Genomic DNA, 26941 nt, shown 5'->3' with positions numbered 1-26941 from the left:
AACTTTTGATGGGAAAAATGGAAAAATGAACTCCCGTGTAGAACTTGCCCGACAGCAGAGGAAAAGGGAAAAGAAAAGGGTCTGAAAGGAGGTGAGGGGGTGCCAGGAGCATTTCTGGACGTGGGATGCCCTCGGCCCCAGCTTCCAGCTGCTCCCATGACCGGTGACTTGCTGCGATTACACAGCAGTGGGTGCTGCGGGCTCAGCCAGGGCAGCGGGAGCTCTGAGTCACCCCAGTGCCGGGAATCGCGGGGTGCTGGGGGTACCGGGGGCTCTGGGATACCTGGCTCTGTGCGGGTCCCCGGCAGAGAATCACCCCCGGGACCCCAAATGGATCCCAAACTGTGACTTGGTGCTCAAGGAGAACAAATCCCGACTGTCACCGCAACGCGGGCGTGGGGCGGGCGCCTCTCGGGGTGCGGGATCTGCCCCCTCCGCTCCCCCGCGGGGTTCCCCGACCACGCCGCCTCCAGCCGGGCACCGGGGCGCTCTGCCCCGGCCCCTCCGGGCAGGCGGAGCCGGGCGGGGAAGGGCCGGAGGCGGCGGCTGCAGCGCGGGGAAGGGCCGGGAGAGGGCGGCGGGAGCCCGGCCACGGCGGGGACGAGGGGACAGCCAGCCTCCGCCACTGCCTCCATCCCGCGCCATCAGCACCCCCCTGGCCATCAGCACCCCCTCCACAACCAGCCCGACCATCCCTAAATCACCGCCTCCGTTACCATCTCCCCCCCAGCCAGCCCTCGGAAGGGACGCGTAAAAGCCAGGAGAAGATTTTGGGGGGCGTTTTCCAGCTCAGCACAGACCCTCACAGCGGAGCGTTTCCAGATGTGGTCGCCCCCTCCGGGCAGGGTGGGACGGACAATACCTCGGTGAGGGATGGGAGAGGTCACCTGAAACCCATCACATCCCACCCAGAGATGTGCGAACGAGCCATCTCCAACCCGCCCCACTCGTCCCGAAAACAGAATGGGCCAGAGCACAGCAATTAAAGAGGGAGGTGGGAAGGACGGCTGGAAGCCGGTGAAGTTTTTTTTTACACAGCAGAAGAAAGCAGCAATGGTTAAAAGCTGAGGGCAGCGCAGAGCGGAAGGGAAGCAGCGCCTGAGTGAGTGTGTGTTTAAGAGCATCTGCGCAGCTCCACATGCACAAACAAAAAAAACAAAAAAAAAGCAGAAGTCGGGGGTAGTGAATTAGCAGTTGGGGACTGAGAAAATCCATACAGGAAGCAAAACAAAAGAGAAATCTCAGGCCATTGGGGCTGAGGACGCTGAGAGGGCGCTTCTGACATAGATGAAGCTGATAAAGAAAAGTGCGAGCGCTGGGAGCTGGGACAGCCGCCCGCGGGAAGGGGGGCAGGCACCCGGATCCGCCGGCCGCTCCCCCGATCTCAGGAAAAGAGCCAGAAGGTGCAATTATGCATAAAGCAACGGCAGGAGGAATTAAAAAGCAGATTTCAAGGTAAGATTTTATCATGTCAGCTGCTCGCAGCCACTTCCTTGTGGGGTTTGGGAAGGGCTGATTGGGTGCAGAGTCACCTGGATCCCTGGCAGTGCCCCAGGGGCTGCGGGGTTATGGCTCAGATCTGATCCGGGGGGGTTGCTGAGGCTGCAGAAGGGCAGCAGGGCTGTGGCCAAACCGGCCGTGGTCCAGGGGAGGCGCAGCTCCAGCACGGAGTTTGCATTTCGGTCGTTTCTTCACTGGAAGGTGGATTGGGAATGGATGGGGTGAACAACTGATGGGAAAACTGTGTTTAAAGCACCACGGAGGAGGGGTGACACGCAGATGTTCACAAATGGCTCAGTGCGTCCCCAGCCCACTCCCCAAGGGCAAATTCCTGCAGCTTCCACCTTCCCAACACCCACAAATCCATTGTGTGGAGTGTGTGAAATCCCAGCTGCCACATCCCCGGGCTTCCTTGGCTTGGCATGCTGGTGGGCACCAGACCCGGGCACCACCACGGCTGCTCTGCCGTGGCTTTTCCTGCGCAATGTGAGTGGCCTCTGTCCCTCTGTCCCATTCCAGACACGGCTTTGTAGGAGCTCTTGGCACACGAGTGGGGGATATCAATGGGACAGATGTGACAGTGCAGACCACAGTAATGCCCTTTACTGGAAAAAGGTGCAGTGCAAGTTTATTTTTGCTCCATTTCCCACGGCAGAGTGGGTGGCTGCGGCGCTGCCGTGGGGCCCCTGCTCTCTTGGGATGAGATGGCACCAGGATGGCTGAGCCTGACCCGTGTCCACCCACAGCAGTTCCCAGCCCTGCTCGGGATCCAGGGACACTGTGACCGCTCTGTCACGGCTGGAGCCCTCGCCCACGGTGTGGGACAACTCTGAGCCCTGTGTCCTGATCCGCTCTGGCTGGACGTGGGCAGCAGCCTGCGCTGCCTTTTGCCACAAGACAATTTGGAAAATTATGAGAAATAGGGTTTGAGACGGCATCTGGCCCACTGCTGCCACCGCACAGGTCCCTCGGGTCCCAGCCCTCGGAGCTGGAACAGGAACGGAGGCATTTTCTTCCCGAGCCTCCAAGAGCCCCTCGCTCGGGCTCCCTCCCGCCTCCCGGGGGGCTGGGGCGGACACCCCCAAATCCACGGAGAAAACATTCAAAAGTCACAGAAACTAAACAAGTATGTGTCAAAATTAAAAATAAATCCACCCCGGGAGCGCGGCCGGGCTGTTTGTGCTGCTGGCTCCGCGGGCGCGGATGCGATAAGATAAAGGCAGGAGCGGGGAGGGGCGGCGCGGAGCTGCGCGGAGCCGGGCGCGTCCGCGGGGCTGGACGGACGGACACACACACACAGGGACAGTCACACGAGCGGACGGACGGACGGACGGACGGACAAGCGGACCTGGCGGCCCCTCCGCTCCGCCCCCGCGCAGCCTCCGCCCCCGGCCGCGCCGCTCCGCTTTACATAACCCGTCCGGGGCCGGGGTCCGCGCCCCGCGCCTCCGCCCGGCGGAAATGCGGAGCCGCCTGCCCCGGTTTCCTGCCTGAGCCGAGCCGAGCCGAGCCGTGCTGAGCCGTGCGCCCCGTCCCGCCCGCCCCGTCCCGGGCGCTCCGCGGCTCCATCATGGGCGAGCGGCAGCCGGACGCCTTCTCCTGCAGGTAACCGCGACCGGGACGGGCTGGACCGGGCTGGGCTGGACCGGGACGGACCGGGCTGGACCGGGACGGGACGGGCGGCCCCGGGAAGCGGCCGCTGCAAAGCGAAAGTAGCGGCGGGAGGAAGCAGCGAGGCGGCCGCTCCTCCTGCGCAGCCCCCGGAGCTGCCCCGGGCTGGATTCTCTCGCCCGGGGAACTCCGGTGCACCCGTTCGGAGTAGTGAGCCCCTTCCTCTGCCAGCCCTCGGACAGCAGCCCCTTCCTCAGCCCATTTCTGTGCGGCACAGCCTTTTCCCTGCCCTTTCCTCGGGCTGCCTCTTTCCAGGGACTGTTCGCCCGTGGGAAGCCGTGGTCCCGTTTTCGTCGTGGGCGCTCCCTGCTCCAGGGGCTCTGTTCCGCTGTGGGTGCCCCCATCCTGGGCACCCCATTCCTTCTAGCACCACGGGACCCCAGAGCACCCCTTCTTTTGGGATCCCTCCACGTGCCCCATTTCCCAGCATCTGTATTTTGGAGATCCCAGAGCAGGGAGCAGCATGCAGGGAGCCAGCCTTGCTCCTCTCCTCTGCCTTCCCCGGACCCCTGCAGCCCCTGCCGTGGGGGTGACCCCTCTGGGAGGGTGCAGGACCGGTGGGGTGATGCCCACCTGCCCCACGTTGTGCGGTCCTGTTCTGCCCGAGGGGGCCATGCCTTGCCTCTGCCCCGTGCCCGCTGTGAGTGCCAAGCAGAGCTGCCACCCAGAGCCTGCCAAGCAGCTCCTCTGACTCTCTGCTCCCTGCAGACTTTGTTGGCCCCGTGGCTTGGCAGGGGCTCGGAGCACGAGGCCGATGCACCAGCGGTCAGCATCCCCGCAGCCTTCCCATGCCCTGCCAGCGTGCCCAGTGCTGCCTGTGCCAAACCCCATCAGGGTCACCCACGGAGAGCCTGGACCCGCTGGCTCATGGCGGTGACACGGTCATTGCAGCCCGGGCTGGGATTTACTGTCAAGGAAACCAGGATGAGTTGCTGAGCTGCGATTTCGATATTGTTGTAAATTGATTCAAGATGTGCTGGAGTTGTGGGCTGGTGGCCTGGGGACTCTGTGGGGCTGCAGCCAGAGGAAGAGGTGGCCTGTGCAGGGACTTGGCGCTGCCAGCTCCTGCATGTCCTCGCTGCTCTTGGATTTGCTGGCAGGAAATGGGATTGGTGTTTAAAGGCCTGTGGAATTAGGGGCAGGTTTCACTTTAACTTGTTTGGGACTAGAACAATGCTCTGGATTTCTTTTTAACTTTTTTTGGGGCAGGAGACACTCATCCCTGTGCATTTTCCCCTCCCCAAAGCTTCTTCTATTTTCTCTTACTTTTACATATTTATTGCCTCTGGTAAGATCTGGTTTGGTTTCACCAGAGCCCACAGGGCTGCAGGTCTGCCAGCACCCTGTGCTGTGTTGGTGAGGTCGGGCTGTGAGTGCCAGTGGCTTTTGAGGGCTCTTCCATCCTCTGCCAGAGCAAATCATCCACACCCACCCACCCATGGCACCGATGGGCACCGTGAGAGTGTGTGACAAATCCCAGCGGGTGACACAAAGTGAAAGTGCAAGCGCTCCTCGCTGCTGGGGTTTGTGGTGCTGCCGCAGCTCGGCAAGGAGAAAGGGCCAAATCCAGCAATCCCCGGGGGGCTGCTGTGGCGAGGCAGGCTGGCTGGGAGCTCAGCTGCTCCCTGCTGTCCCCAGGGACCCCCGGGCAGCCGCTCCCCCAGGAGCACTCCCTGCACCCGGCTTCTCCCACGCCTACACCGCAGCGATTCATTTCATGCAACAAAACAAGCCCTGTCGAAAGAGGCCACCCCACTGCCGGGCTTTTCCCCGCAGGCAGTGGGTGTAGGAGAGTGTGATGGTGTAAACCCGGCTGTGAGGTGCCAGACACCACGGTATGGAGGCAGGCTCGGGGTTTTTTGGGGAGCTGGGCTGGCCACAGCTGTTTGTGCTGGTGGGTTGCTGCGGGCTGAGCCAGCGTGGAGCTTGCATTTGACCTGAGATGGGTTTGGGTTTTCTCTATCCTGTCTGTCCTGTTGGAGTGGTCAGGGAAAGCCAAGCAGGTGAACTTTAATCGGATTTGAAGTGCTGTAACATCACCCACATCTCCAGAGCTCTGTGGTGCTGCTCAGTCCACACAGAGCTGTAAATTAAGGCCACTTTGGGTCTCTAATATAGAAAGTTGTGTAGTGCCAGGAGGAGTGAAATGAGAGGAGTGTGTATGTCCTGTGAGAAAGGGGGAGAAGGAGGGCAAAATCTGCCTTCCCACACTGGCTTTTAAACTGATTTCCTACACGTGTGGAATTCGGGGATCTTTCTGTCCTGCTCCTTTCTTGCTTTTTAACTTGCTGGCTTGGTTCAGCCAAAAGTGAGAGAGGGAAACTCCTGAGACCCCATGGGATTCTCCAGCTTGTGTGGACACAGCTAGAGGGTCACAGGGAGCGATGGTGCTGTGCCATCACCCTCTGTGAGACCCAGAGGATCCTCACCAGCACAGGGAGCTGCTCCAGAGGGAAGAGGAGGACAATGCTGGGCAGTTTCTGCTGTGGATTGGCTGGCACTGGCTTTGGCTGTTTTATGGTGATGCTGTAAATACGTGGGTGTATCTCACATCCCGAGGCTGCAGCCAGACCCTTTCCCCACCTACCCCCCTTTCACCAACCCCTCCTGCCTTCCTGAGTGCCAGCATCTCCATGCCCACCCCCAAACGGCTGCAGCACCCTGCCTGTCCCCTCAATCCAGGGGTGCATCCAGATGTTCCTCCAGCACCCGCCATCTCTGGGGGATCGGGATGCAGATGGGGCTGCACCATCCCCATCCTGGAGGGAGGCTCTGCATCACCCAGCCCTTGCAAGCCCACCTGTGGCTGGCTGGATCCCCCAGGGACCTGCATCCCCCTGAGCCCCCCTCCAGGGCCCTGCATCCCCCCGAACTCGCCATGCCAGATGCAGTTCCATTGAAAAGTGCCGTTCATTGTAACCTGGCCTTTTATAGCTGCCTCGGAGCGGCTGCGGGGCCGTGCCAAGAAAGGCTGCAGCCGGCTCAGAATAGCTCTTTTCATGGAGGACATCCTGGGAAGGAACAATGTTCCCGCTCTTGGGATTGTGGGAACTTTGTATTTCTGCCACTCAGGAAGTGGGGAGCTGCGGGCGTCTCCCAGCCCCTCGCTTCTCCCTCTCCCGAAAATAGTCCTTGGGATGAGTTTTGAGTATTCCTGTGCTTATAAAGGGAGATGCAAATGCCTCCGGACGCTTCTCCTCCAGTTGGGAACAGTTATTTCTGGGAGAGCCGGCACATCAATCACATTTCCTATTCACGTCACTGGCGTGCGTTTTCCTGCCGTGGAACTGGCAGCGAGTGGGGCCGGTTTCATTTTCGGGTGGTGGTGCTGCACATGCACAGCAGGGCTGGGCACAGGGCACAGCCACGTGGGCTCTGCTCCCTCACACTTCCCCTCGAGGCTGGCTTTGTGGTGCTGGGTGCTGGAGGGTGACCTCCACACCCCTGGATGGTGGGAAGGTGGCGAGCTGGATCCGGCAGCTCCTCCGTGGCGAGGCCAGCTGGCTCTGAATGCTCATCCCCTGGGAGTGGGTGGCAGGATTGGGCGCTGGCTCCCAGCACTGCCCTGGCACTGCTTGGTGCTGCCAGCTCCTCTGGCTGCAATTAAACAACAAATGCATTTACTGGGACAAATAACCCATTGCTGGATCCAGGCGCGGATTCCCGTCCCGGTCGGTGCTGGCACCGCCACTGCAGCAGTGCTCAGGTTGGGCAAGAGTTTAAGGGAAGCTGCTGGGGGTGGCTGGGCTGCAGGGCTGGATCCTGCACAAGCCCCAGCTCGCTGTCTCAGCCCGCATCAAAGCCACCGCGCCCGGTCCGTCCCGTCCTGCTCTTCCTCGAGTTCCTGGCCCAGCACCCCAAAACAATCCCAGCACCCCAAAACAACCTCAGCACCCACAAACAGCCCCGAGGTGGGGCGGGCTTGGTGACGTGCAGGTCTTCCAGCAGCCGGCAGGGATGGAAGCCCCCCAGTCCCAGCTAGTCCGTGGTGCATCCAAGGATGGGCTGGATTCTCCACTCAGAGCAAATTGAAGCCATCAGAAGTCCTTCTTCTGACCTGCAGGATGGCCAGGAGCTCCTCGTGGGAACATATGAGGAATAAAATGTCAATTCTGCCTCAAAGCCACTGGCTGCTGGATTCCAGCTTTGTGGAACACAGCGGGCTGGAGCAGCGGGAAGCTCACCCAGCAGCGGGAACTCGCATCCCTGTGGATGTTGCTGCTGAAACCTGGGGCTGAGCAGAGGAGCAGGAGGCTGCTGTGGCAACTCCAGCAGGGATTCACCCGGGATAGCTCTTTCCACGTGGGAAGTGCACCAGGCAGAAGCAGCGAGGTCGGCATGGTGCCAGTGCTGGGAGGAGGAAGCGCTGGGGAGTATTTCCCATCCTCGGGCTGGAAAAGCACGTTGCTACTGGAGACGGCCTTCGGCTGCTTCCCACCGCGTGGCACGGACGAAGCCCGGCTTTTCCCGCGCCACAAACCTCTCCTGAAGCTGGCACGAAGCGAGCCTGGAAGGTGAATTCCCTACCCTGGGAATCTCCCACCTGCCCGAGCAGCCGTCCGCATGAGCGCCTCGCTTCCCTCCGCGCTTTGCGGGAGCATCCCTCCGAGCGTGCCGGCGGCGTGGGCGGCGCGGCGGCGATTCCCGGGTGCCGGGAGGAAGCGGGAGCGCTGCGGAGGATGCTGAGTCACCGGCAGGCTGGCGGCGCTGATAGACGGGGCCCTGCCGGGGGTTCGGCCGGGCTGCGGCGGGCGCATGCCCCGCGCTGCCGCGGCGCCGGACGGCCCCGAGCTTTGGGCGGCTCTTCTGAGAAGGCGAGGCTGGCGGGGGGCAGATAACATCTCCCCTCGCCTGCAACCTTGGCGGGACGTGCTCGGCAGGGCAGCGGGTGGGCAGAGATAGAGCCCCGCTTCCCGGCGTTATCGCCGCCCCGGCTCCAAACACGATGCCCCGTGCCCGCACGTTCCTCATCGCCCTCTCGCTTCCTCCTGGCCCCTCAGGGTTTTTGTTTTGTGGGTTTTTTTGTAAATTTTCCTCCCCCTGACACATACAATCCGCTTTTCCTCGCCTCCCAGCAGCCGGGGTGCTGCTGCTGGAATTTCGGGGAGGCGGCAGCGCCTGTGCCGGCGCGGCAGGATCCGGGTGGGTTGGCCGATGTTTCCTTCCTGAGCGGAGTGCACGGCCCCGATAAGTGCCCCGGGCGAGCACGAGGTTCGCTGGCGAGCAGCGGGGCCGGCCCTGGGGAGCACCACTGCCGGCTCAGCCGGGCACGCCGTGCCAGCCACGGTGCTGCCAGATTGGCCTGGCAGTGAAATCTGCCGGGGGCACAGATACGGCGTGGTTTGCCAGAGCCCGGCAGCTCCTCGGTGCCGTAGGCAGCACAGCATCCCCTCAGGAACGCGCTCACCCCGGGCAGTCCCAGCACCCCGGCAGCCTCTTCTCAGGCCGCTGGGGCCGGGAGGGTCTGGCAGCGAGGCAGCTCCATCCCTGCATTTCTGCAGCTTTTCATGTTGCTTCCTCCCTTCCCGCCCCCGTTCCAGTTTTATCAACTCCGCTGAAATCGGTCCCTGGAGGGAAACCCATCGGCGCTGCGGAGCCTTGGCAGGAGGCGAGCGGATGTGGCCGGGCCAGGCGTCCCCGCGGGCAGCTGCAGGCAGCTGTGCTGGCAGGAAGCCGCGCAGACGCCCCGCGCCGGGACCTGCCCGCTCCCCACCGCGCAGGTGGGGAAACTGAGGCACGGCCCAGCCAGGTGGGGATGGGCGTGTAAAGGAGCTGCGGCGGGGCTGGGGGCTCGGGGTCCCTCATGACCGCTGCTGGTTGATCACATGGCCGTGCTGCTCGCTGGGAAGCAGCTGCCCCCTGGCCATTTCCAGTGTATCCACGGGAATGAGGCAGCTTAGAGTGGGACCCGTCGACCACAGCGTTCCCCAGGCCTTGAGGATGCACATTCCAAGTGGGATATGGCCACTCCAGCTAGGAGTTGGCGGGGTGGGGGACACATGGGGACCCTGGGGCTGCCCTGACCACCCGTGTGCTCTGTCTTGCAGCGCGGCCGCCTCGCTGGAGCCTCGGCAATGAATGGGCACTCGCTGCCGGCCGGCACGCCAGCGCATCCCCGGGGCTGGCATGAGTTCTGCGAGCTGCACGCCATCAGCACCGCCAAGGAGCTGGCGCGGCACTACCTGCGCTTCGCCACCGAGCACCCGCACCATGACCTCCTGGCCGCCGAGAACTTCTCGGTGCAGTTCACCGACCTCTTCCAGCAGTACTTCTGCCACGAGGTGAAGGAGGGCATCGCCATGAGCCAGCTCCGCATCCTGCCCGCTGGCCCGGCGCGGGATTACCGGGACACGCACCGGCGGCACACCGATGCTTCCCTGGGCACGGTGGCCACCAAAGCCGAGGCGGAGCCCGGTGCCCGCCCCGAGCAGCCCGCCCGAGCCGCCGAGGCTGCTCCCTCTGGACTCCGCAAGTCCTGGAGCTCGGAGGAGCTGGCGGGGCCGGCGCGGAGGCCCTTCTCGCTCAGCCAGCTGCGCAGGAGCTGGCGCAGCCTCTTCCGACGCCGCTCCTCGGACGCGCTCCCCGGGGACGCCGATGGCGAGGCGGCCGAGGCGGCTCTCAAGCCGGGACTGGGGAAGCGCATCCTGCCCTGGGGGCTGTCGCGGGAGCAGCCCCCCGAGGTGCGCAAGGAGGGGCTGCTCAAGTACGGGCTGCTGGATGAGAATTCCCTGGACAGCGGGACGCGCTGGCAGCGCTGCCGCCTGGTGCTGCGGAGAGCGGGGCCGCCCGACGCCGAGGAATTCCTGCTGGAGCTCTTCGACCCGCCCAAGGTAAGGAACTGCCTCCTCTTGCCTGTTCCAGCCAGTGATGCTGCGGGTCCCTCATTTAGGGATGATGCCCAGATGCCAGAGCATCCCCCAGGGAGGAGCAGGGCCACGGTGCAGCCAGCACCACGAGGGTTCCTCACCACGAGGGTTCCTCACCACGAGGGTTTCTCACCACGAGGGGCCCGGGTGGGTTTGCTCTGCCACTGCTCTCCCCCTGCTGCAGCCACACGAGGCTGGACCTTGTTGTTTAATACCTCTGAGAAGGAGAAAAAGCCACCCCTGTGGGTCTTGTCTGGGGAGTGAGAGATGCTGAGACCAAGGTGTGCTAGTTGCTGCAGTCGGTCAATGTGTCATTGCATTTCTCCCTGCTGGGACTCCAGGGCTGGGTTTTCCAGCTGGGAGCACAGTGCCTGCCTTCTGAGCTGAGGATAGAGACTGGTGGCCTCCATCCCACTCATCCCAGCCTCATTCCACCAAGGTGTGGGGCAACCCAGTCTGATGAACCCCAAACTCACCCTGTGCTCTGGCTTTAGCAACCTGAGCATCTGCTCACCTGGGCAAGCTGGGAGAGGAAAGGGAAAATAGGAGTTGGGCTCTGTGCCTTTCTCTGCTCCCAGTGGGACCCACAGTTTTAGTTTTTGTAAGGAGTTTTGTGACTGGAAGTTCAGCTCTCAGCTGCTGCAGGGAGCCCCCGTGGTGCTGGGACGTGGCTGGAGTGGAGATGATGCAGGATGTGAGGGAGTGGGGAGTGATGTGGGGGGAGTTGGGGTGTTCAATCTGTAAAAAGACAGTTCCTCCACATGGCAGGACTTGCACAGGCGTGATGGGATGAATTTTCTTTTTTTTTTCTTTTTTCTTTTCTTTTTTTTTTTTTTTTTTTTTTGTTCTTGTTTAACTTTGATGACAAACTTGTGCTTTGGAAGGAGAAAACCTCCGGTAGAGCTGGAGCCTTGTCCCTGCCTTCAGGGCAGCAGGGTCAGGGAGCAGCTGGCTGAATTCCTGCTATTTCCGTCAAACGACTCCAATATTAAATATTTGAAAAAAGAAACAACATCAAAATTGTAACATCTGAAAGTAAAAGCTGGTTTTGCTCCGTCATGTCAAGGGTTGCAGTTGTTTGTCCCCGTGGGAGTGTGTGTCCCCATCCCGGGGCACAGGGAGGTCAGAGGCACTCTGGGGCACTTGGAGGGTGCTCCAGCAGCTGGAAAGCACTGCCTTTTTTCCTCCCTCACCCCTTTTCTCCCTTTTCCTTTTTTTTTAATCTTTTATTATTTTTTTTAATCCCCCCTTTTATTTCCCCCCCTTTTTTTTCCTTCCTCCTTTTTCTTTTTTCACTTCCCCTTTTCTTTTTTCCCCCCCCCCCCTTTTATTTTTACTACCCCCATCTTTTTGTCCCTATCCCCCCCTTTTTTTTTCCTTTTCTCCCTTTTTCTTTCTTTGTTTCCCTCCCCTTTGGGAAGCAAGCCCAGCACATTCTTCCTCTCCCCACATCCCTGCCCAGCTTTGACCCAGGGGTGGGAGACACTTCAAACAAGACACTGACCACGTTCCCCCCGTGCTCTGAGCATTTTTCCTTGCAGTCTCCATGGGATGGAGATTTCCTGGTGCTCCACATCCCCACGAGGCTGGAGACCCCAGAGCCCCGAGCAGAGGGGTTCTCAGCCAGGCCTGCGGAAGTGGGGGGATGTTCCTTGCTGGATTTTGCAAGTCTCTGGATTAAATTGCTTCCTGTGCAAATATTCTCAGGGCGGCTCCTTCCTTTCCAATTCCCTGGGCCAGGGCCAGCTCCTGTCTCCTTTACAGCACAATCAATCCTGACCCTTTCCCAGTAACTGTGGTTGAATTCCGGGGGTGGTGGAAAATCCCCCACGGTGCTGGTGGCTCCCACTCCCCAAACCCAGCATGGGGCAAACCACAGAGCAGCGAGAACAGAACAGTTTGTTGGGGGGTTATTTTCCTTAAAAATAACTAAATAACACTCAACAACCCCCTGGGAATGGCTGTGAGGAGCCCCCTCCTTTCCATCCTCCTGCTCCCAGGGCTTTGCCACTGCTTTTCCCCCATCTCATGGGTCTGTTCCTGATTTGAGGATGCTGTTGATCACCATAGAAAATTGATGGTTTTAAATAAACAACTGTAAAATCAGTTATTGGGATTTTTCATCTCCAACTGATCTGTGGATTGGGAGGTTGGTTGCCCTCAGGGTCTGCCTGGAAACACCCTTCCTCCTCTTCCTTCCCCCTTCCTCCTCTTCCTTCCCCCTTCCTCCTCTTCCTTCCCCCTGCCTTCTCTTCCTTCCCCCTTCCCACCCTGTAAATAATAGGATGCAATTGAAATTTCATCTCAGCCAAGCCCCCAGACATCCCTCCCCTTGGAGTGACCTTGGAAAAGGCAGGTGTGTGGGGAAAGGAGGGGGGTCCTGCTGCTTTTGGCAGCTTTTATTTCATTCCCCCCCTTCCTCCTGGTGCTCCAATGAGGCCTCTGAGCTTAATCCCATAACGTGCCTGGCATCAAAGGGAGTGGGGGCTTTGAAGAGCCCTGATCCCATTTGCTGCTTGGGTGGCTGTGCTGGGTGAAGGGTCAGGGAGCTGTGCTGGAGGATGTGGCAATACCAATGGCACTGCCTGGAGAGGGCATCCCCTGCCCCAGGCCTGTGCCAGAGCAGAGATGAGGATTTTGGGACAGGGAGCAGCTCCCATGCTCTCAGCCACAGCTGGCTTGGCTTTGGCATCGCTCCCTCCTCCCTCGAGCACTGGAAAAATGATGGAGGGATTTGGGGATGATGGGATCTGTCCTGGGAGAGGGTCACTGCCTGGCTGCAGGGCACAGGACTGGGGGGCAGTCCCACCCTGGGGACATTCCCGAGGGCAGAGTGAGGTGATGATGCTGTGTGGAGGAGGAGCTGGAATAGAGGGATATTGGAATGCCTGTAGTGCTTGTATATATGGCTCTGTCTATCTAAGAATATATATATATGTATATATGGCTATATATATAAAATATATATAATATATACGTATATATGGCTATATATATAAAATATATATAATATATATGTATATATATGTGGCTATATAAAAATATAATATATATGTATATATGGCTATATATAAAATATATATTATATATGTATATATGGCTGTATATAAAATATATTTATATATATATATATATGGTTATATATGAAATATATATAATATATTCTTTATATATTTTTTATTAATTTTTTATTTATATGTATATGTGGCACAGGAAAACCTGGGCATGGTCCTGGAGTTGCCCCCAGGTGGATTCTCTCACGTCTGTTATGAGGGCAATGCTCACCCGTGCTCCCTGATTTCCTTAGAGGCATTAAGTGTTTTCTCCTCTCCCACACCATTTAATCCCATCCAACCTTTAGGACTGGGTACCTCTGAGGTCTCTCCACCTTCATAAATTTCAACCACTTGAAACCATTTGGGGCTGCCCCTTTCCTCAGCTGAGCCCCAGCCCCAAATTCCTCTTCTATGGCCGAATCCCAAACTCCATGAAAGCCGTGATTCGCAGCGGAAATGTCCCGAGCCGTTTCTGTTGACCAGATGTTTTTACAGGAAGGGGAAGGGAAATGGGATTTGCATTTGTGCTGCTTTCTTTATAGCATTTTAATGAAATCCAGGGCGTCCCACAAATTGATGGCACGCCGGGACTGGCCGGGAAGGCTCCTTCCGGAGAAAGCCTTGGAGCCCCTGCCACAGCTCCAACATCTCTGCTGGAGCCACGGGAGGAGCAGCATTTTTATCTCTGCTCAGTGTGAGGCTGCTTTGACTTCCTTTTTTTTCTTTTTTCTTTTTTTTTTTTTAATTTTTTTTCTTTTTTTACACCTTTCACCTGAATCTGGTTTCTGAGAACTGCCACCTCCTGAGCCAGCAGGTTCCTGTCCCCGATTTTTGGTGCTTGGGGCTGTGAGTGGCAGCTGGTCAGGCATGGGATGGGGCACATCCCAGTGTTTTGGTCTCCATTCCCTATCCCTGCTCCTCCTGGGGCTGCTCAAAGGTGGCCTGAGTGACTCAGCCAAGGAATTGCAGTGGTGGAGGGGGAATTTTCCTCTCTGGGACACCTTGAGAAGAGTTTTCCCAGTGATGGGAAGAACCTCAGTGTTCCATCATCCCATCCCTGGTCCAGAAAAGGACAGGTTTGTGTCAGTCTGGATCCCCAAGGGACCACATCCCTCTCCTGCCATCCTTTTCCTGGCATTCCCAGGACTTCATCCCACTCTTGGTATCCTTCTCCTGGCATCTCCGTGGGCTGCCTCCCATTCGTGGCATCCTTCTCCTGGCATTCCCAGGAACTTCATCCCTCTGTTGGCATCTCCATGGACTGCATCCTGTCCTGATGCAGCTGAAGTTGTCCCTGCTCCCTGCAGGGTGTTGGCCTCGTTGACTTCTCAAGATCCTTTCCAACCCAAACTATTCTGCTCTTCTATGATCCCTCTCCAAACATCCTGCTCCCAGCATCCCTCTCCTGGCATTCCCAGGGACTGCATCCCTTTTTTGGCATTTCCAGGGGCTGCATCCTGATCTGGTTGGTGTCCCTGCTTATTGCAGAGGGGTTGGACTGGGTGGCCTTTGAAGGTCCCCTCCAACCCGTGTCATTCTGTGCTTCTGTGATCCTGCTCCCAGCACCCTCAAGGATCGCATCCCTCTCCTGGCAACCCCAAAGACCACACAGCCAGGAGCTGGGAAAACTGCTGCCATGACCCTGGAGGGGTTTGGGTGTCCTTCAGATCCCTTGGGAGAGGCAAAACCTCCCCTGAAGGCACCTGGAGCTGCCCCAAAACCCTCGGGCAGCCTCTCCCCGGGGCAGGGCGGGCGCGTCCCTCGCTGCTCTCTCTGTTCTTCGAAGGCTTTGTGAGATTTTGGTGGTGACTTTTGCTCTCTTCCCCCTCCCCCCCCCGGCTCTGTTTTTGGGTATCGAGGGGGGTGGGAGGGAGGGCGAGGAGACAAAGGTTATTTGTCATTTATTAACCACAACTTTTTCCATCCTTGGTCATGCACGGAAAAAACACTTTTAGCAGCGTAACCACAGCCCCGGCGTTAATTGCTGAAGAGCAGAGTTTCTTATTTTGGAAACTGTTGCTGGGATGGGGCTTGCCAGGGCCGGGGTGTGAGGGGAAGGGTGCAGGTTGGACCCCAATACCTGCCTCATTGAACTCTGGGTTTTGGGCTCTGAAGGATTCCATCCTTTTAACCCCATCCTTTAAAATCTGCCCTTCCCGGCGATGTTTTCCTGCTGCTGTGCCCACCCTGCTTATCAGAGTGTCACTCACAGGGATGCTGCAGAGCTGCTCGGGGTGGAAAGCACCACGTGCCAGCTGAGAAGTGGGCAAAAAATGGAGATATTGGGCAAACCACAGGAAAAAGGACTGGGAAAGCACTCAGGGAATGCATTGCTTGAGAAGAGCTGTGGGTGCTGGGTCCCCACAGCTGGTGTGAAATGCCTAGTGGGGGTTTTTTGGGTGGTTGTCTCTCTTTTTTCCCCCTTTTTCTTCTTTTTTTTCTCTCTCTCTCTCTCTCTCTCTTTTCACGGCCCAGGATGTGGTTGTTTCGAGGCTGAGAGCTGCTTCTTTCAAAGGTAAATATTTATGAGAGCCTGCGCAGGCAGCGTGGGGCCTGGAAGGATTCAAGGATTCATCCCAGCCCTGGTGGGGGCTCAGCTGGGGTGGACCCTGCTCCTTCCCACCAGGCAGGTCCCAGCTCCAGTGTCTGTGATGTTCAATGTAATTTTGGGATTGTGTTAAAAATGAGCATTTTGGGCAAACTCACTTCTTCAGCCCCAGGCAAGGGGTAGGAATGAAAATACCCATCCAGTGGGATTGAATGCTCCCATGTGGCCTTTTGAACCTTTTCCATCATCCTGGCTGATGCAAAACGTTGGGAAAAATCCCAGGACACCCCAGGGACTGTGGGGAGCCTGCAGAGGCTGTGCTGGACCCCCTCATTCCTGTGGGGCTGAGGTTTGGGGTGACTCAGTCCTGGCTGCAGCAGCTCCCACTTGCACGCAGACACCTTGTTTACTTTCCATGCTCGTTATTTATTCCAGGAAATTATTAAAGCAGCCCACGCTGGAACCGAATCTGGCATAAAATAAATTAAAAAAAAAAAAAAATAAAAATCAAGGGTCTGGTGAAAGCTGACTGTTTACAGACCTTGTTTACAGCCCCCATTACCCTCAGCCCTGCTGTGAGCTGCTGGGGTAGCTGGTTTTGGGGGGCTTTGCTGGGTTTTGGGGGGTTTTGGGGGGTTTGGGGGGCTTTGTGGGGTTTGCAGGGTTTAGGGGATCATTGAAAGGTTTTTAGGGTTTTGCAGAGGTTTGGGGAGTTTGGGAACATTGGCTCATTCAGAGCAGGGAGGATGATCGAAGAACAGCGAAACCCCCAGCTCCAGGCCTGGATGGGATTTCTGGACCCCCCAAATCCCACCCCGCGGCTCTTGGGGTGCTGTTTTGCAGCACCCCGGGTTAATTTGGAAGGAATCCGGGGCTCGGGGGGCTCGGGGCTGTGCTTTCCCCCGTCGCCGTTCGCCGGCGCTCGCAGCCGCCCGCAGCGGGAACAGAGGGACCTTTGTGGCCAGGCCACCCCCGAGCCAGCGCTTCGGGCCAGCACAACGGTGCCTCTTGTCACCGCCGGGCACGGTCCCCTCGGGGACAGCTCTGTCCCCTGCCAGGGCCCGCGGGGTGCTCGGAGACAGGCTGTGCTGGAGGCTCCTTGTGTGCCGGGTGGAGGATGCTCTGCGGTGGGCAGAGAGGGGTTTTTGTGGGGTGGTGACGGGGTGGGGGATGTTGAGCTCGCACAGCAGCGGGAATCACCTCCTGTGTTCCTCTTTGAGGGTCGGGGAACCTCCAGGCTGCAGTTCCCCAGACCCAGCATGGAGCCAGGATGGTGCTCGCTGCTGTCAGGTCTCCAGCTGAGCAATCTGCACCTGCAGAGAGGCAGGAATGTTTTGGGAATGTGTCACCCTGGGGCCAGGGGAGCTGAGCTGAGCTAGGGGTCCCTGCAGCAGTGGGATTCCAGTCCCAGTCCCCAAAACCAGCATTGGCAGGGTGGACCTTGTCCCTTTGGATGAGCTGTGGTGCAAACACCTGAGGAAGAGCGTTGGGATTAACTGTGCTGTCAACTCCCCTGGAGCACTGGGATTGGATGCAGGAGAGAGGGATTAGTCAGCTGCAGATCCCTGAGGATGAGCACCAGGATTAGCCATGGTGTAGATCCCTGAGGATGAATAACTGGAGTGGTTGTGGTGCGGATCCCTGGGAATGAACACCAGGATTAGCCATGGTGCAGATCCCTGAGGATGAGCACCAGGATTAGCCATGGTGCAGATCCCTGAGGACACATTTTGGGATTATCTATGGTGCAATGTCCTCAAGGATGAACGTTGGGTTTAACAATGGTGAAACTCCCAAGGGAAACCACCTGTGGGATTTCCTGCCACACAAAATCCCCGAGGAAGAAGGCTGGGATTACCCTTGGTGCAAACTCCTGAGGATGATGGCTGCTCCAGCAGGCACTTTGACTCTCCAGCAGGACCCTTGGAGCCCTCGCAGCCCTGCAGGGCCCTGCTGCCTCTCCCTGTCCTGCCCTGGCACCAGGGGATGTTTCCCACCCAGTTCACCCAGCATTCCCTGGAGAGGAGCTGTGTGTATCCATGCTCCTGGAAAACCTCACGGCTTCCCCCAGGGCTGCAGGCACAGGATATGGTTTTGTGTCCATCCAGCACAGCCAGGCCACGCCAGGCCTGGAACTGCAGCTTGGCTGAGGTTTGTCCCTTGCGTAAGGGCCACAGTGATTTACAAGAAGTGACAAATCTCGCCCGTATCCGTTGGGGACCTTGCACAAGGGCTCAGGCACTTCCCCACCTCCCGCGGTGACTCAGGGTGGAAGCGAGAGCCGGCGTGGGGAAACCCCCGGGGCGTGGAGGGGCCGGGGGCAGCTCCTGGTGCTCTCGAAGGATTTGCTCTGCACGAACTTGGCCTGATGGCCCAGCCACTGCCAGCGTCACTGTGCCACTGCCAGCGTGACAATGCCATCACCACCACGGCACTGCCGTCATCACCGTGCCACCGTCATCATCGTGCCACTGTTATCATCACTGTGCCACTGTCACCATGACACTGCTGTCATTGCTGTGCCACCACTGCCAGGCCACCACTGTCATCACTGCACCACTGCCATCACCACCAAGCCACTGCCACCACTGTCATCATCATGCCACTGTCGTTCTTGGAGGGTCACCTTCCCCCTCACCTGAGTGGGAAAAGCACCCCCGGCACCCTCAGTGTCCCCTGAGCATCCAGACAGGACCTGCTCCTCATGGCAGCAGCTCACAGCTTCGTGGGGAGAGCATTCCTGACACAGCTGGGCGAGCTGGGAGGAGCTTTGCTGTGAAAAACACCATCAATCCCAAATATCCTTGTTGGAGATTCAGTGGGGCAATCTCCATGTGGAAGCTGGTGGGGTTTGGGCTGAGCCAGAGCAACACCTGTAACATCCTAAACATTCCACCCCATCCTGAGCACACTGAGCCAGGCATTACCCATCCCTGCAGTGCTGCTGGGGCACCTCTTGCCGAGAAGGAGCCCGTGGGTGAACCCTTGGCGTGTTGAGTGTGCACTTTTGGTTACTGAGAACTCCCTTTCCCGGTACCGGCCGCATCGAGCAGGGCATCTTGCGGTCAGGTGCGGCAGCGGGGGCACCGTGCCTGTGGTAGGCACTTCCCCGAAGCCAGCCTGGTTTTTCGGGCGCCCTATCTCTGTGCTGCATCATTTCCTTCTCCCTTCAGGCTCCAGCTGCGCTCTCCACGCCGAGAGACGCAGGGGGCTTCGCAGAACTCCCTTTTCCTGGAATTCCCCCGTTTCCCGAGAAGCCGACCCCAGCGCTGTGGTTGGGGTGTTGATAAAACCCGCTCAGGGTCACGCTGGACGTCACAACTCCCGCGTGGGAATGTGGCCAGGACGAGAGGTCCTTTCACCTTCTCCACACAGGACTTTGCACAGGGCACGGCTGCGTTCCGAAGGTGGCAGAAAAACCAAATTCCTTCGGGATTAAAGCCCCGGCGCCAGCGCGGCGCCTCACGGCAGCCCGGTGACAGTGATTGCAGCACAGCACAGCTGCAATCACTGTCACCAGCGGGCCCGGGGCTGCCGGAGCCACCGCGGTGTCACCAGCCCCGTGCATGACGCCGTGCACGAGCGACTTCTAAGAACTTTCTTCTCGGGGCTGATAAGGGCTGATCCCTCTCTGCTGCGTTTCCGGCCCCAGAGAACACCGAGTGCTGACAGGGAGGGAGGAGGGGGGTGGAAAAAAAAAAGAAAAAAAGCACAGCTAAAGGTGGTGTGGTTGGGTGACCGAGGAAGTGTCCGCTGGGGACGTTCTCAGTGTCATACAGGTGGTTGGGGACATGGTGGGGGTGGGTTTGCTGTGAGTGCCACAAGCTCGGGGCAGAATTTGGGCAGTTTGGTTGGCAATGCTGCTGTGGGGGTGTCCCAGGGTGTCGGGGCACTGTCGCTGTGTAGGGACAGTGTGAGTGAAGAGGGACACTGGAACCAGAATCCCATGGGATGATGAAGCCACTGTGTGAATCACAGCCAGCCCAAAATGTTGTGTGGCAAGCCTGGCACAGGGGGATGAGCAGGCCTGGCACGTGGTGGCACTGCCTGGGCCTTGCCAGGATGCATGGAATGGTTCTGGCTGTGGGGCTGAGCATGGAGCCTTGGCTCTGTTACTCAGCACCACTGGGTGATTTTTTTTGCCCAATTTAGTGATTTTTTGCCCATTTCAGTGATTTTTTTTCCCCCCTGGCACCCCAGATCCTGTGCCACGTGCTGCAGCCTCCTGAGGAACCGAAAGCTGCCACAGGGATATTTTAGCCCTTGTGGAAGTGCTTGCTCAGCATTTTGTCACATGCCTGTGTCAGTGCCAAACCCGCTGGGGAGCTCTTGGCAGGCCACTGACCCTCGCAGCCACCAGCAGGATGTTCCCTGCCTGCACCCCAATTTCCCCATTGCTGCCACATCCCTGGAACATGCTGCCACGCTGGGAACCCCCTTCTCCCTCCTCTCCTCCACCCATCCCTCCACTGCAGGGTCCTTGGGACCCCTGAGATGGCTCTGGATGTCACTCAGCCCCCCTGGGGTGCCCCGACAGTGACTGGGCAGTGCCGTGAGGGGTATTTCCTTGCCACAAAGGGGTATTTCCTCACCACACAGGGTATTTCCTTGCTGCTGGGGTATTTCCCTGCCGAGCTGGGTATTTCCTTGCTGTGCTCCTGGATGGGGCAGAGCAGGATGGTGTGGGGCAGTGTTTTGGGGTGTGGGGCAGTGTTTTGGGGTTAGGGCAGTGTTGAGGGTGTGGGGCAGTGTTTGAGGGTGTGGGGCAGTGTTTTGGGGTGTGGGGCAGTGTTTGGGGTGTGGGGCAGTGTTTGGGGTATGGAGCAGTGTTTTGGGGTGTGGGGCAGTGTTTTGGGTTGTGGGGGAGTTGGGGCTCAGCCCAGGCTCTGTGTTCCCCCTCACAGGGCTCCAAGCCCAAGCTGCTTGTCGCCTGCTCCACCGTGCAGGAGGTGAGGAGGTGCACACGCCTCGAGATGCCCGATAACCTCCACACCTTTGTCCTCAAGGTAGGACCTGCTGAAAGGGTCTGCAGCCACCCCCGAGGCCTTTCCCACCCTCTGGGGCTCCCAAAAGCTCCCGTGCCAAATTTCAGTTCCTCTTCCCATCCGGGCAGGGGATGCACAGGGGGATGTGGAGTGCAGGGTGGGGGATGCGCTGTCCCTGCTGGGCTCCCCAAGTGGGTGGGTGGGGGATGCACATCTCTCTCTCTCTCTAAAGATCTCATGTCCCTCTCTGATGTCCCCTAGGTCACCAATGCCACCGACATCCTGTTTGAGGCAGGGGATGAGCAGCAGCTCAGCTGCTGGACAGCCGAGATCCGGGAGTGTGTGCGCAGGGGGTAAGCACTGCTGGATGTCCCTGAGCCCGGGGGAGGGGACAGTGGCTCTGTGTCCCACTGCCAGCACTCAGCCTGGCTTCTCCCGTCCCCAGCAGGTCTGACACAGGTGACTCTGAGCTCCTGACGTGCCGACACCCCGACCCTACAGCCGCCAGCCCAGTCACCAGCACCGACCCCGTCAGCCAAGGTGAGCTGGGGACACCCAGGGGACCCTGGGGACAGAGTATCCCTCACCGGGGGGTCACCACATGCTGCCATGGCTGGGCTGATTGGCCTTCCCCAGATGGCACGAGGTGGGGACAGAAGGGGAGAGGACGGGGGCGATGGGCAGGGACACTTCCCAGGGACACTTCCCAGGGACACTCATCCCTGTGCCTGGCAGGGGCGACTCCGGGGGGCCCGGGGGAGGCGGCGGGGCCGAAGATGGAGCAGTTCCTCTCCTCGTGCCCCTGGTTCCACGGGCCCATCTCGCGGGTGAAGGCGGCTCAGCTGGTGCAGCTGGGGGGGCTGGAGGGCCACGGCGTGTTCCTGGTGCGGCAGAGCGAGACGCGCCGCGGCGAGTACGTGCTCACCTTCAACTTCCAGGGCAGAGCGAAGGTACGGGCGGGACAGGGCTGGCATGGGGAGGGGAATCTCACAGGGACAGCCCCCATCCCACCCCAGGGAGGTGCCCTCCTGCTCTCTGCCCCCGTGCTTGCAGTGTGCTGGTGCCCTTCTCCCAGGGGGCAAAATCCCCAGGGAGCCACAGGCTGGGAGTGCCAACGCCATTTAGTGTCCCCCACCCCAAATATCCCCACCAGGAGGGCGTGGAGGGAGGGTGACAGGTCCCTGCTCCTCTCCGCAGCACCTGCGGCTGGCGCTGACGGAGCGGGGCCAGTGCCGGGTCCAGCACCTCCGCTTCTCCTCCATCCTGGAGATGCTGCAGCACTTCCACCGCTACCCCATCCCGCTGGAGTGCGGCGCCGCCTGCGACGTGCGGCTCTCCAGCTACGTGGTGGTCCTGCCCCAGGCACAGGGTGAGGGAAGGGAAGGGAAGGGAAGGGAAGGGAAGGGAAGGGAAGGGAAGGGGGATGTTTCCATAAGACACGAGGTGTTGGGAAGGGAAGGGGGATATTGCTATGAGACACAAGGTGTGCAGAAAGGGAAGGGGATGTTCCCATAGGACACAAGGTGTTGGGAAGGGAAGGAGGATGTTTCCATAGGACACAAGGTGCTTGGGAAGGGGTTATGTTCCCGTGGGACACAAGGAGTGCAGGAAGGGGTTATTCCCGTGGGACACAAAGTGTTGGGAAAGGAGGGGATGTTCCCGTGGGACACAAGGTGTTGGGAAGGGAAGGGGGATATTTCCATGGGACACAAAGAGTGGAGGAAGGGGTTATTCCCATGGGACACAAGGTGCTTGGGAAGGGGTTATTCCCATGGGACACAAGGTGCTTGGGAAGGGGTTATGTTCCCTTGAGACACAAGGTGCTCAGGAAGGAGGATGTTCCCCCGGGATGCAGGGATGGAGCTGCCCAGGCTGGGTGTGGGTGTCCCGGGGCTGGCCAGAGCTGGGCCCTTTGGCTGCTCCTGGAGTGGGGAAGCGGAAGCCTCGGGGCAGTGGCACAAAAGGTGACTGCCAAGCTCCCAACTTCCCCTTCTGGGAAAGGAGAAGCTGCTCCCAGCCGCCGGCTGCGGGGGGGTCATGGGATGCACCCCGCTCCCCCAGAGAGGGGGTGACAGCAGCATCCCCCTGACCAGCATCTCCCCTCTCTGCCCGCAGCTCCCGGCTCCAGCACCACGGTCCCCCTCCCGCTGCCCTTTCCAGGCTGGAGCCCCGAGCTCAGCCTCGTCCCCACCAGCTCCTCCTGCCCTCACAGCCCCGAGGAGCCCCCCGGGGGTCCCCCAGCAGAGCAGATCTTCCACCTGGTGCCACCGCCGGCCGAGCTGGCGCAGAGCCTGCGCCCGGCCAGGGCCACCGCGGCCACCGCGGCCCGGCCCCGCGACTCGGACTATGAGGTGGAGGCACCAGGCCGGGGCCACGTCCGTGCCATCGACAACCAGTACACGCCACTGTGACCAGCACGGCGCCGGCACTGGGATGCACTTTCGGGTGGAGAAATCCTGGAGACCTTCTGGGGGATCCATCGAGAGAAAGAATGTACCTGTTTCTTCCTTCTGGTTAGGGATTATTTTTGTATTTTTCGCAAGGAAGGGGGTAATTTTTCACTCCTGTACGGGTGTGCTCCCTCTCGTTGGCCTGTTGAAGGGCCTCTTATTGTTGGTTTTTTGTTGTTTTTATCGAAGCTTTCTCGTTACTGTTTACACAACGCCGCTCGTGCCCGGTGTCCTGCCTGTCCCTGACATGACAGCACCCAGCCAAGGAACCAGGGGCTTGTGTTACACCCACGGAATTGGAGGAAGTTAAAAAAAAACCCAGGATAACAAGAAAAGAATGATTATAAATTCACTGCCAAGTTGCTGCTCCAGGCCTCATCCTCCTGCCCTGGCTGCTGAACCCACCAGCAAAGCCCGACCTGAGCTGAGCTCCCACAAAAGGTGCTGAGCAGGGTTTGGGGTTTTTCTTCAGCTAAGGCAAAAACTGGCTTTTTCCTGCTTTTCCTTTTGAACCCACCCAGCCGTGGTCACTCCCTGCGCCAGGCAGAGGGATCCTCATCCTGCTCTCCCGGCTGATTGAGACTGAACACTAATTGCTCCATCCTTAGCCATGGCACCAGCTGAGAACTAACACAGAGACTGACACAGACCTCTCCTGCTGGTGAGGGAGGGGTTTATCCCTTTGTATCCTGGTGATGGATGGGTTCTATCCCAGTGATGGAGGTTTTTTATCCCTGTGGTGAATGGGTTTTTATCCTGGTGATGGAACCGTTTTATCCCAGTAATGGAACCATTTTATCCCAGTGATTTTAGGCTCAAATCTAAAGTCAGTTTTCCCCTTAAAGAGCCCCCATACAGTTGCTTGCCTTTTTGCCCCCAAAACACCATGTCACCAGGAGCTTGGTGGCATTTTAAGCTCCACAACAGCCTCTTGCAGGCAATGGGGGTCCCTGGGGGCCAAATTTGGGGTCCTAAATCCCTGGGTCTCATCACCCCCTGACGCCCAGCTATCCCCAAACTCTGCTGCTGTTCCTGAGCCCCCTGGGCTGCTTCACCTGCCTGGGGCAGCCGTGAGAGAGGAAGCACTTCTGAGAAGCTGCCTTTATTTTAGGAAAGAGGAAGGGCTGGAGCCGTTGCGCCACACAGGAGGGGATGTTCACAGTATTCAACTTCCAGATTTCCCAGCGCAGCCTTCCCTGGGATTTCGGATACAAAACTTGCCTTACAGAAAGCATTTTTATTTCTATTTTCCTTGAAATTGCAATACAGGTGGGAGCCCTCAGGAGCATTAACATTTAGCAATTAATTTGAAAACCAGCAAACACAAAGCCTCGTTGGGCTGAGTTAGGGAATTCCACAAAAACCCAGCCCCTAGGACAGGCTTTGCAGGTTCTGGGTGAGCCCACATCCAAGGAGACAAGGTCAGGAGCTGAAGGGCAAGGCCAAAATGTCTGGGGCCAAACAGTCCAGGAAGCAGCAATGAGAGCAAATCTGGGTTTATAAATCTGAGTATGAGGCTGAGACAAACAGGAACCATTTAGGTTTTCCTTTTGTGCCTCCCCATTGCTCGCTCTTGCTCTCTCCTGGGCTTTGTGCATTTAGAGCAGGCAAAGGCTTTTTTCCCCCCTGCTTTCTCTACACTTGTGCCTGAAACTGGAGCATTAAGAGCAAATTGCACTGGTCCTGCAGCACTGCCAGCCCCGGAGAGGCTGAGGGAGGAACAAAGCCAGCCCTGTCCTCCTCAGCTGTATCCGCATCCCTTTCTCCTCCCTGGAGCAGCACAAAGGCTGCAGCCAGAGGCAGGAGCACATCCCCAGGGCTGCCTTGTGCCAGGCAAGGCAGCTCCCTCTGAGGCTCATAAATAACTCCCCGTGCTCTTGCATTTATAGGGATGGGGAAGGGAAGGGGGGACAGCACAGCACGAGTTGTTGTTTCCTTTCCTCGCTTGCTGCCCGCTTCCCAAAGCCTTGGAAAACACAGGGATGTGCTAAATCTTGCTCAGGTTGCTGGTTTTAGTCCCCCTGAGCTTCAGGGAGTTGCTTTCAAAGGGGTTTTCCCCCAAAAGGTGAGGTGGAATCACCCGAATCTCCCGACATCTGCAAAGAAAGGACGGGCTGGGAAAAGGCAGTGCTATTCACATCCCCTGCCAGCTGAATCCAGAGAAATCCTTGCCAGATAAATCAGATGCTGCTGGGGTGGGTTGTTTTGGCACGCCAGGACTTTATTGTTCCAGTGCCAGAACTGAAACATGCGTGTGCATGTGGTATTTTTAACCTGCAGTTTAATTACAAGGGGGTTCTCCGCAGTTTAAATGGAAATTGCTGGGCTTGATTAGTAAAATACACGTTGGCTTCATTATCAGCCACTTCCCCCATGCAAACAAACTCCAGTGGGGGAGAACTGTTCTCCCCACCAGTGGGAGAGTCCCTCTGATTATTTAATAGCCAATTCCATCCCCAAACTCACCCACAGGCAGCCGAGGGCTGTCCAGCCCTGCCAGCTCCACCAGTTCCTCATTTCAGATCCACTGCAGCAGGACCTGAGGGGATTTTTGGGCTATTTCCCAAGCTCCCAGGGGGAACTGAGTTTGAAATCCCATTTCTCCTAGAAAACATCTGCCTTGTGACACAGGTCAGAGCACGACTCTGCTCCTGCCAGCACGTTACTGCAGCCCTAAGGTACTCACTCCTCTGCACTGTAGCAGTGGGCAAAGAGCATTAAGCCATTCCACCCTATGGAATAGAAGCGATTTGCAGGATTTTTTTATATTCATGTGACTTGAGAGAAGAGCCCAGGGCTGGGCAGGTTTGGTTCTTCAGCCCCTGTGGGCTTTTCCTGGCATTTGTGGAAGTTTTGGGAGGAGGGGAAGCCAAGGGCAGGTGGCCCCTGGTGAGGTGCAGGCACCAGTTTGTGCCCTGGCTCTGGAGGTGGGCACGTGGGACACGAGTTTGGATCCCACCCAAGGAAGGCAGGAGCCACAGGAGCAGCTCTTGGAGCTGGGCTGGAAGTCCTGCCCACGGGCCTCCCCCAGGAGAGGCTGGGGAGCCCCATTTCATCCAGCTCCTCAGGACAGTTTTTAGCAATAAAAATGAAAACCACGCAGTGCCTTTGCTCTGTGACAGCAGGGACTTGGTTTTGGGGCACAATCCAAAACTTGGGTCCTGCCGGAATTCCTTCCCCTCCTCTTCCTCTTTGCTGCCAGCCACTCCTGCTTGGTGGCCTTTGTGTCCCCAGGGGTGTCGGGTTCTGGAGCTCCTGCCATGAAGCATTAGTGGATGTCTCCCTCCCTCCCAGCAGGTACCAAACACTGACACCACCATTCCTCACCCATCCCTTTGGATTGAAGCTATTTTGGGGTGAAACTTCTAGGAAAAGATCCAGGGAGAAGCCAAAGCTTCTCCTTCCTCATCCGGACCACCAGACCCCGGTGTCATCCAGCATTCCAAACTTTTAGCTTGGATCCAAACAGCCCCAGCATTCCCCAGCAGCTCCCAGGGGCAGGAAGGTGACTCTGTATTCCCTAACTCAGCCTTCAGCAGGACGATTAAAGCCAACAATTTTGTTGGGAGTGTATTAATTTGAAAGTTCTACTTTTCACCTGCACAGAAAAGTTCTTCTTGTATAGTAATTTTTTTCTATATATTGTTTCTGTATGTACTGTACAAGTAACTTATTCTTGAATAATGCAATTTTACCATAATATTAAAAAAAATCTGCTCTTAATAAACTGTTTTTAGAACTTGTTTCTCACTTGTAGTCTTCAGTTTGATTCTCTCCAGGTGCCTGGACATTGTTTTAGTGGATACTGGATGCTAAAAGCAGGAATGCTCCCTTGGACATGAAAATCCTCTGGTTTATCCCCATG

At 58.0% G+C, this 26941-nt stretch overlaps 1 protein-coding gene across 21 annotated transcripts; it reads left to right on the top strand.

Moving 5' to 3' along the window:
- The first annotated feature begins 1317 nt into the window (after nucleotides 1-1317).
- SH2B3 (SH2B adaptor protein 3) lies at nucleotides 1318-26826 on the top strand. 21 transcript variants are annotated; one of them, XM_039724768.1, is made up of 8 exons: nucleotides 1325-1455; nucleotides 2020-3105; nucleotides 9219-10001; nucleotides 20546-20647; nucleotides 20888-20979; nucleotides 21075-21166; nucleotides 21362-21576; nucleotides 22742-26826. In XM_039724768.1, exons 3-8 carry the CDS (start codon nucleotides 9246-9248, stop codon nucleotides 23384-23386), a joined length of 1902 nt encoding a protein of 633 aa, XP_039580702.1. In that variant the 5' UTR covers nucleotides 1325-1455; nucleotides 2020-3105; nucleotides 9219-9245; the 3' UTR covers nucleotides 23387-26826. The 21 variants fall into 21 exon arrangements, 20 of the variants coding, with proteins under 20 accessions (XP_039580691.1, XP_039580702.1, XP_039580701.1 ...); XM_039724767.1 differs by having other exon boundaries at nucleotides 21072-21166; XM_039724766.1 differs by having other exon boundaries at nucleotides 21051-21166.
- The last annotated feature ends 115 nt before the right edge of the window (nucleotides 26827-26941 follow it).

This window comes from Passer montanus, unplaced genomic scaffold (genome assembly GCF_014805655.1).
Source record: "Passer montanus isolate IOZ18808 unplaced genomic scaffold, ASM1480565v1 scaffold53, whole genome shotgun sequence".
NCBI classification, from domain to species: Eukaryota; Metazoa; Chordata; class Aves; order Passeriformes; family Passeridae; genus Passer; species Passer montanus.
Note: the sequence above shows the minus strand (reverse complement) of the source record. Positions and strands in the feature narration are given on the sequence as shown.

What these genes read in the sequence shown, in the direction of transcription:
- SH2B3 (XM_039724757.1), top strand. Translation starts at nt 9,246, where the DNA reads ATGAATGGGCACTCGCTGCCGGCCGGCACGCCAGCGCATCCCCGGGGC. An exon ending in CGGGAGTGTGTGCGCAGGGG is followed by an intron (nt 20,980 to 21,050) that starts GTAAGCACTGCT and finishes GCCAGCACTCAG; the next exon opens with CCTGGCTTCTCCCGTCCCCA. An exon ending in ACTTCCAGGGCAGAGCGAAG is followed by an intron (nt 21,577 to 22,741) that starts GTACGGGCGGGA and finishes CTCTGCCCGCAG; the next exon opens with CTCCCGGCTCCAGCACCACG.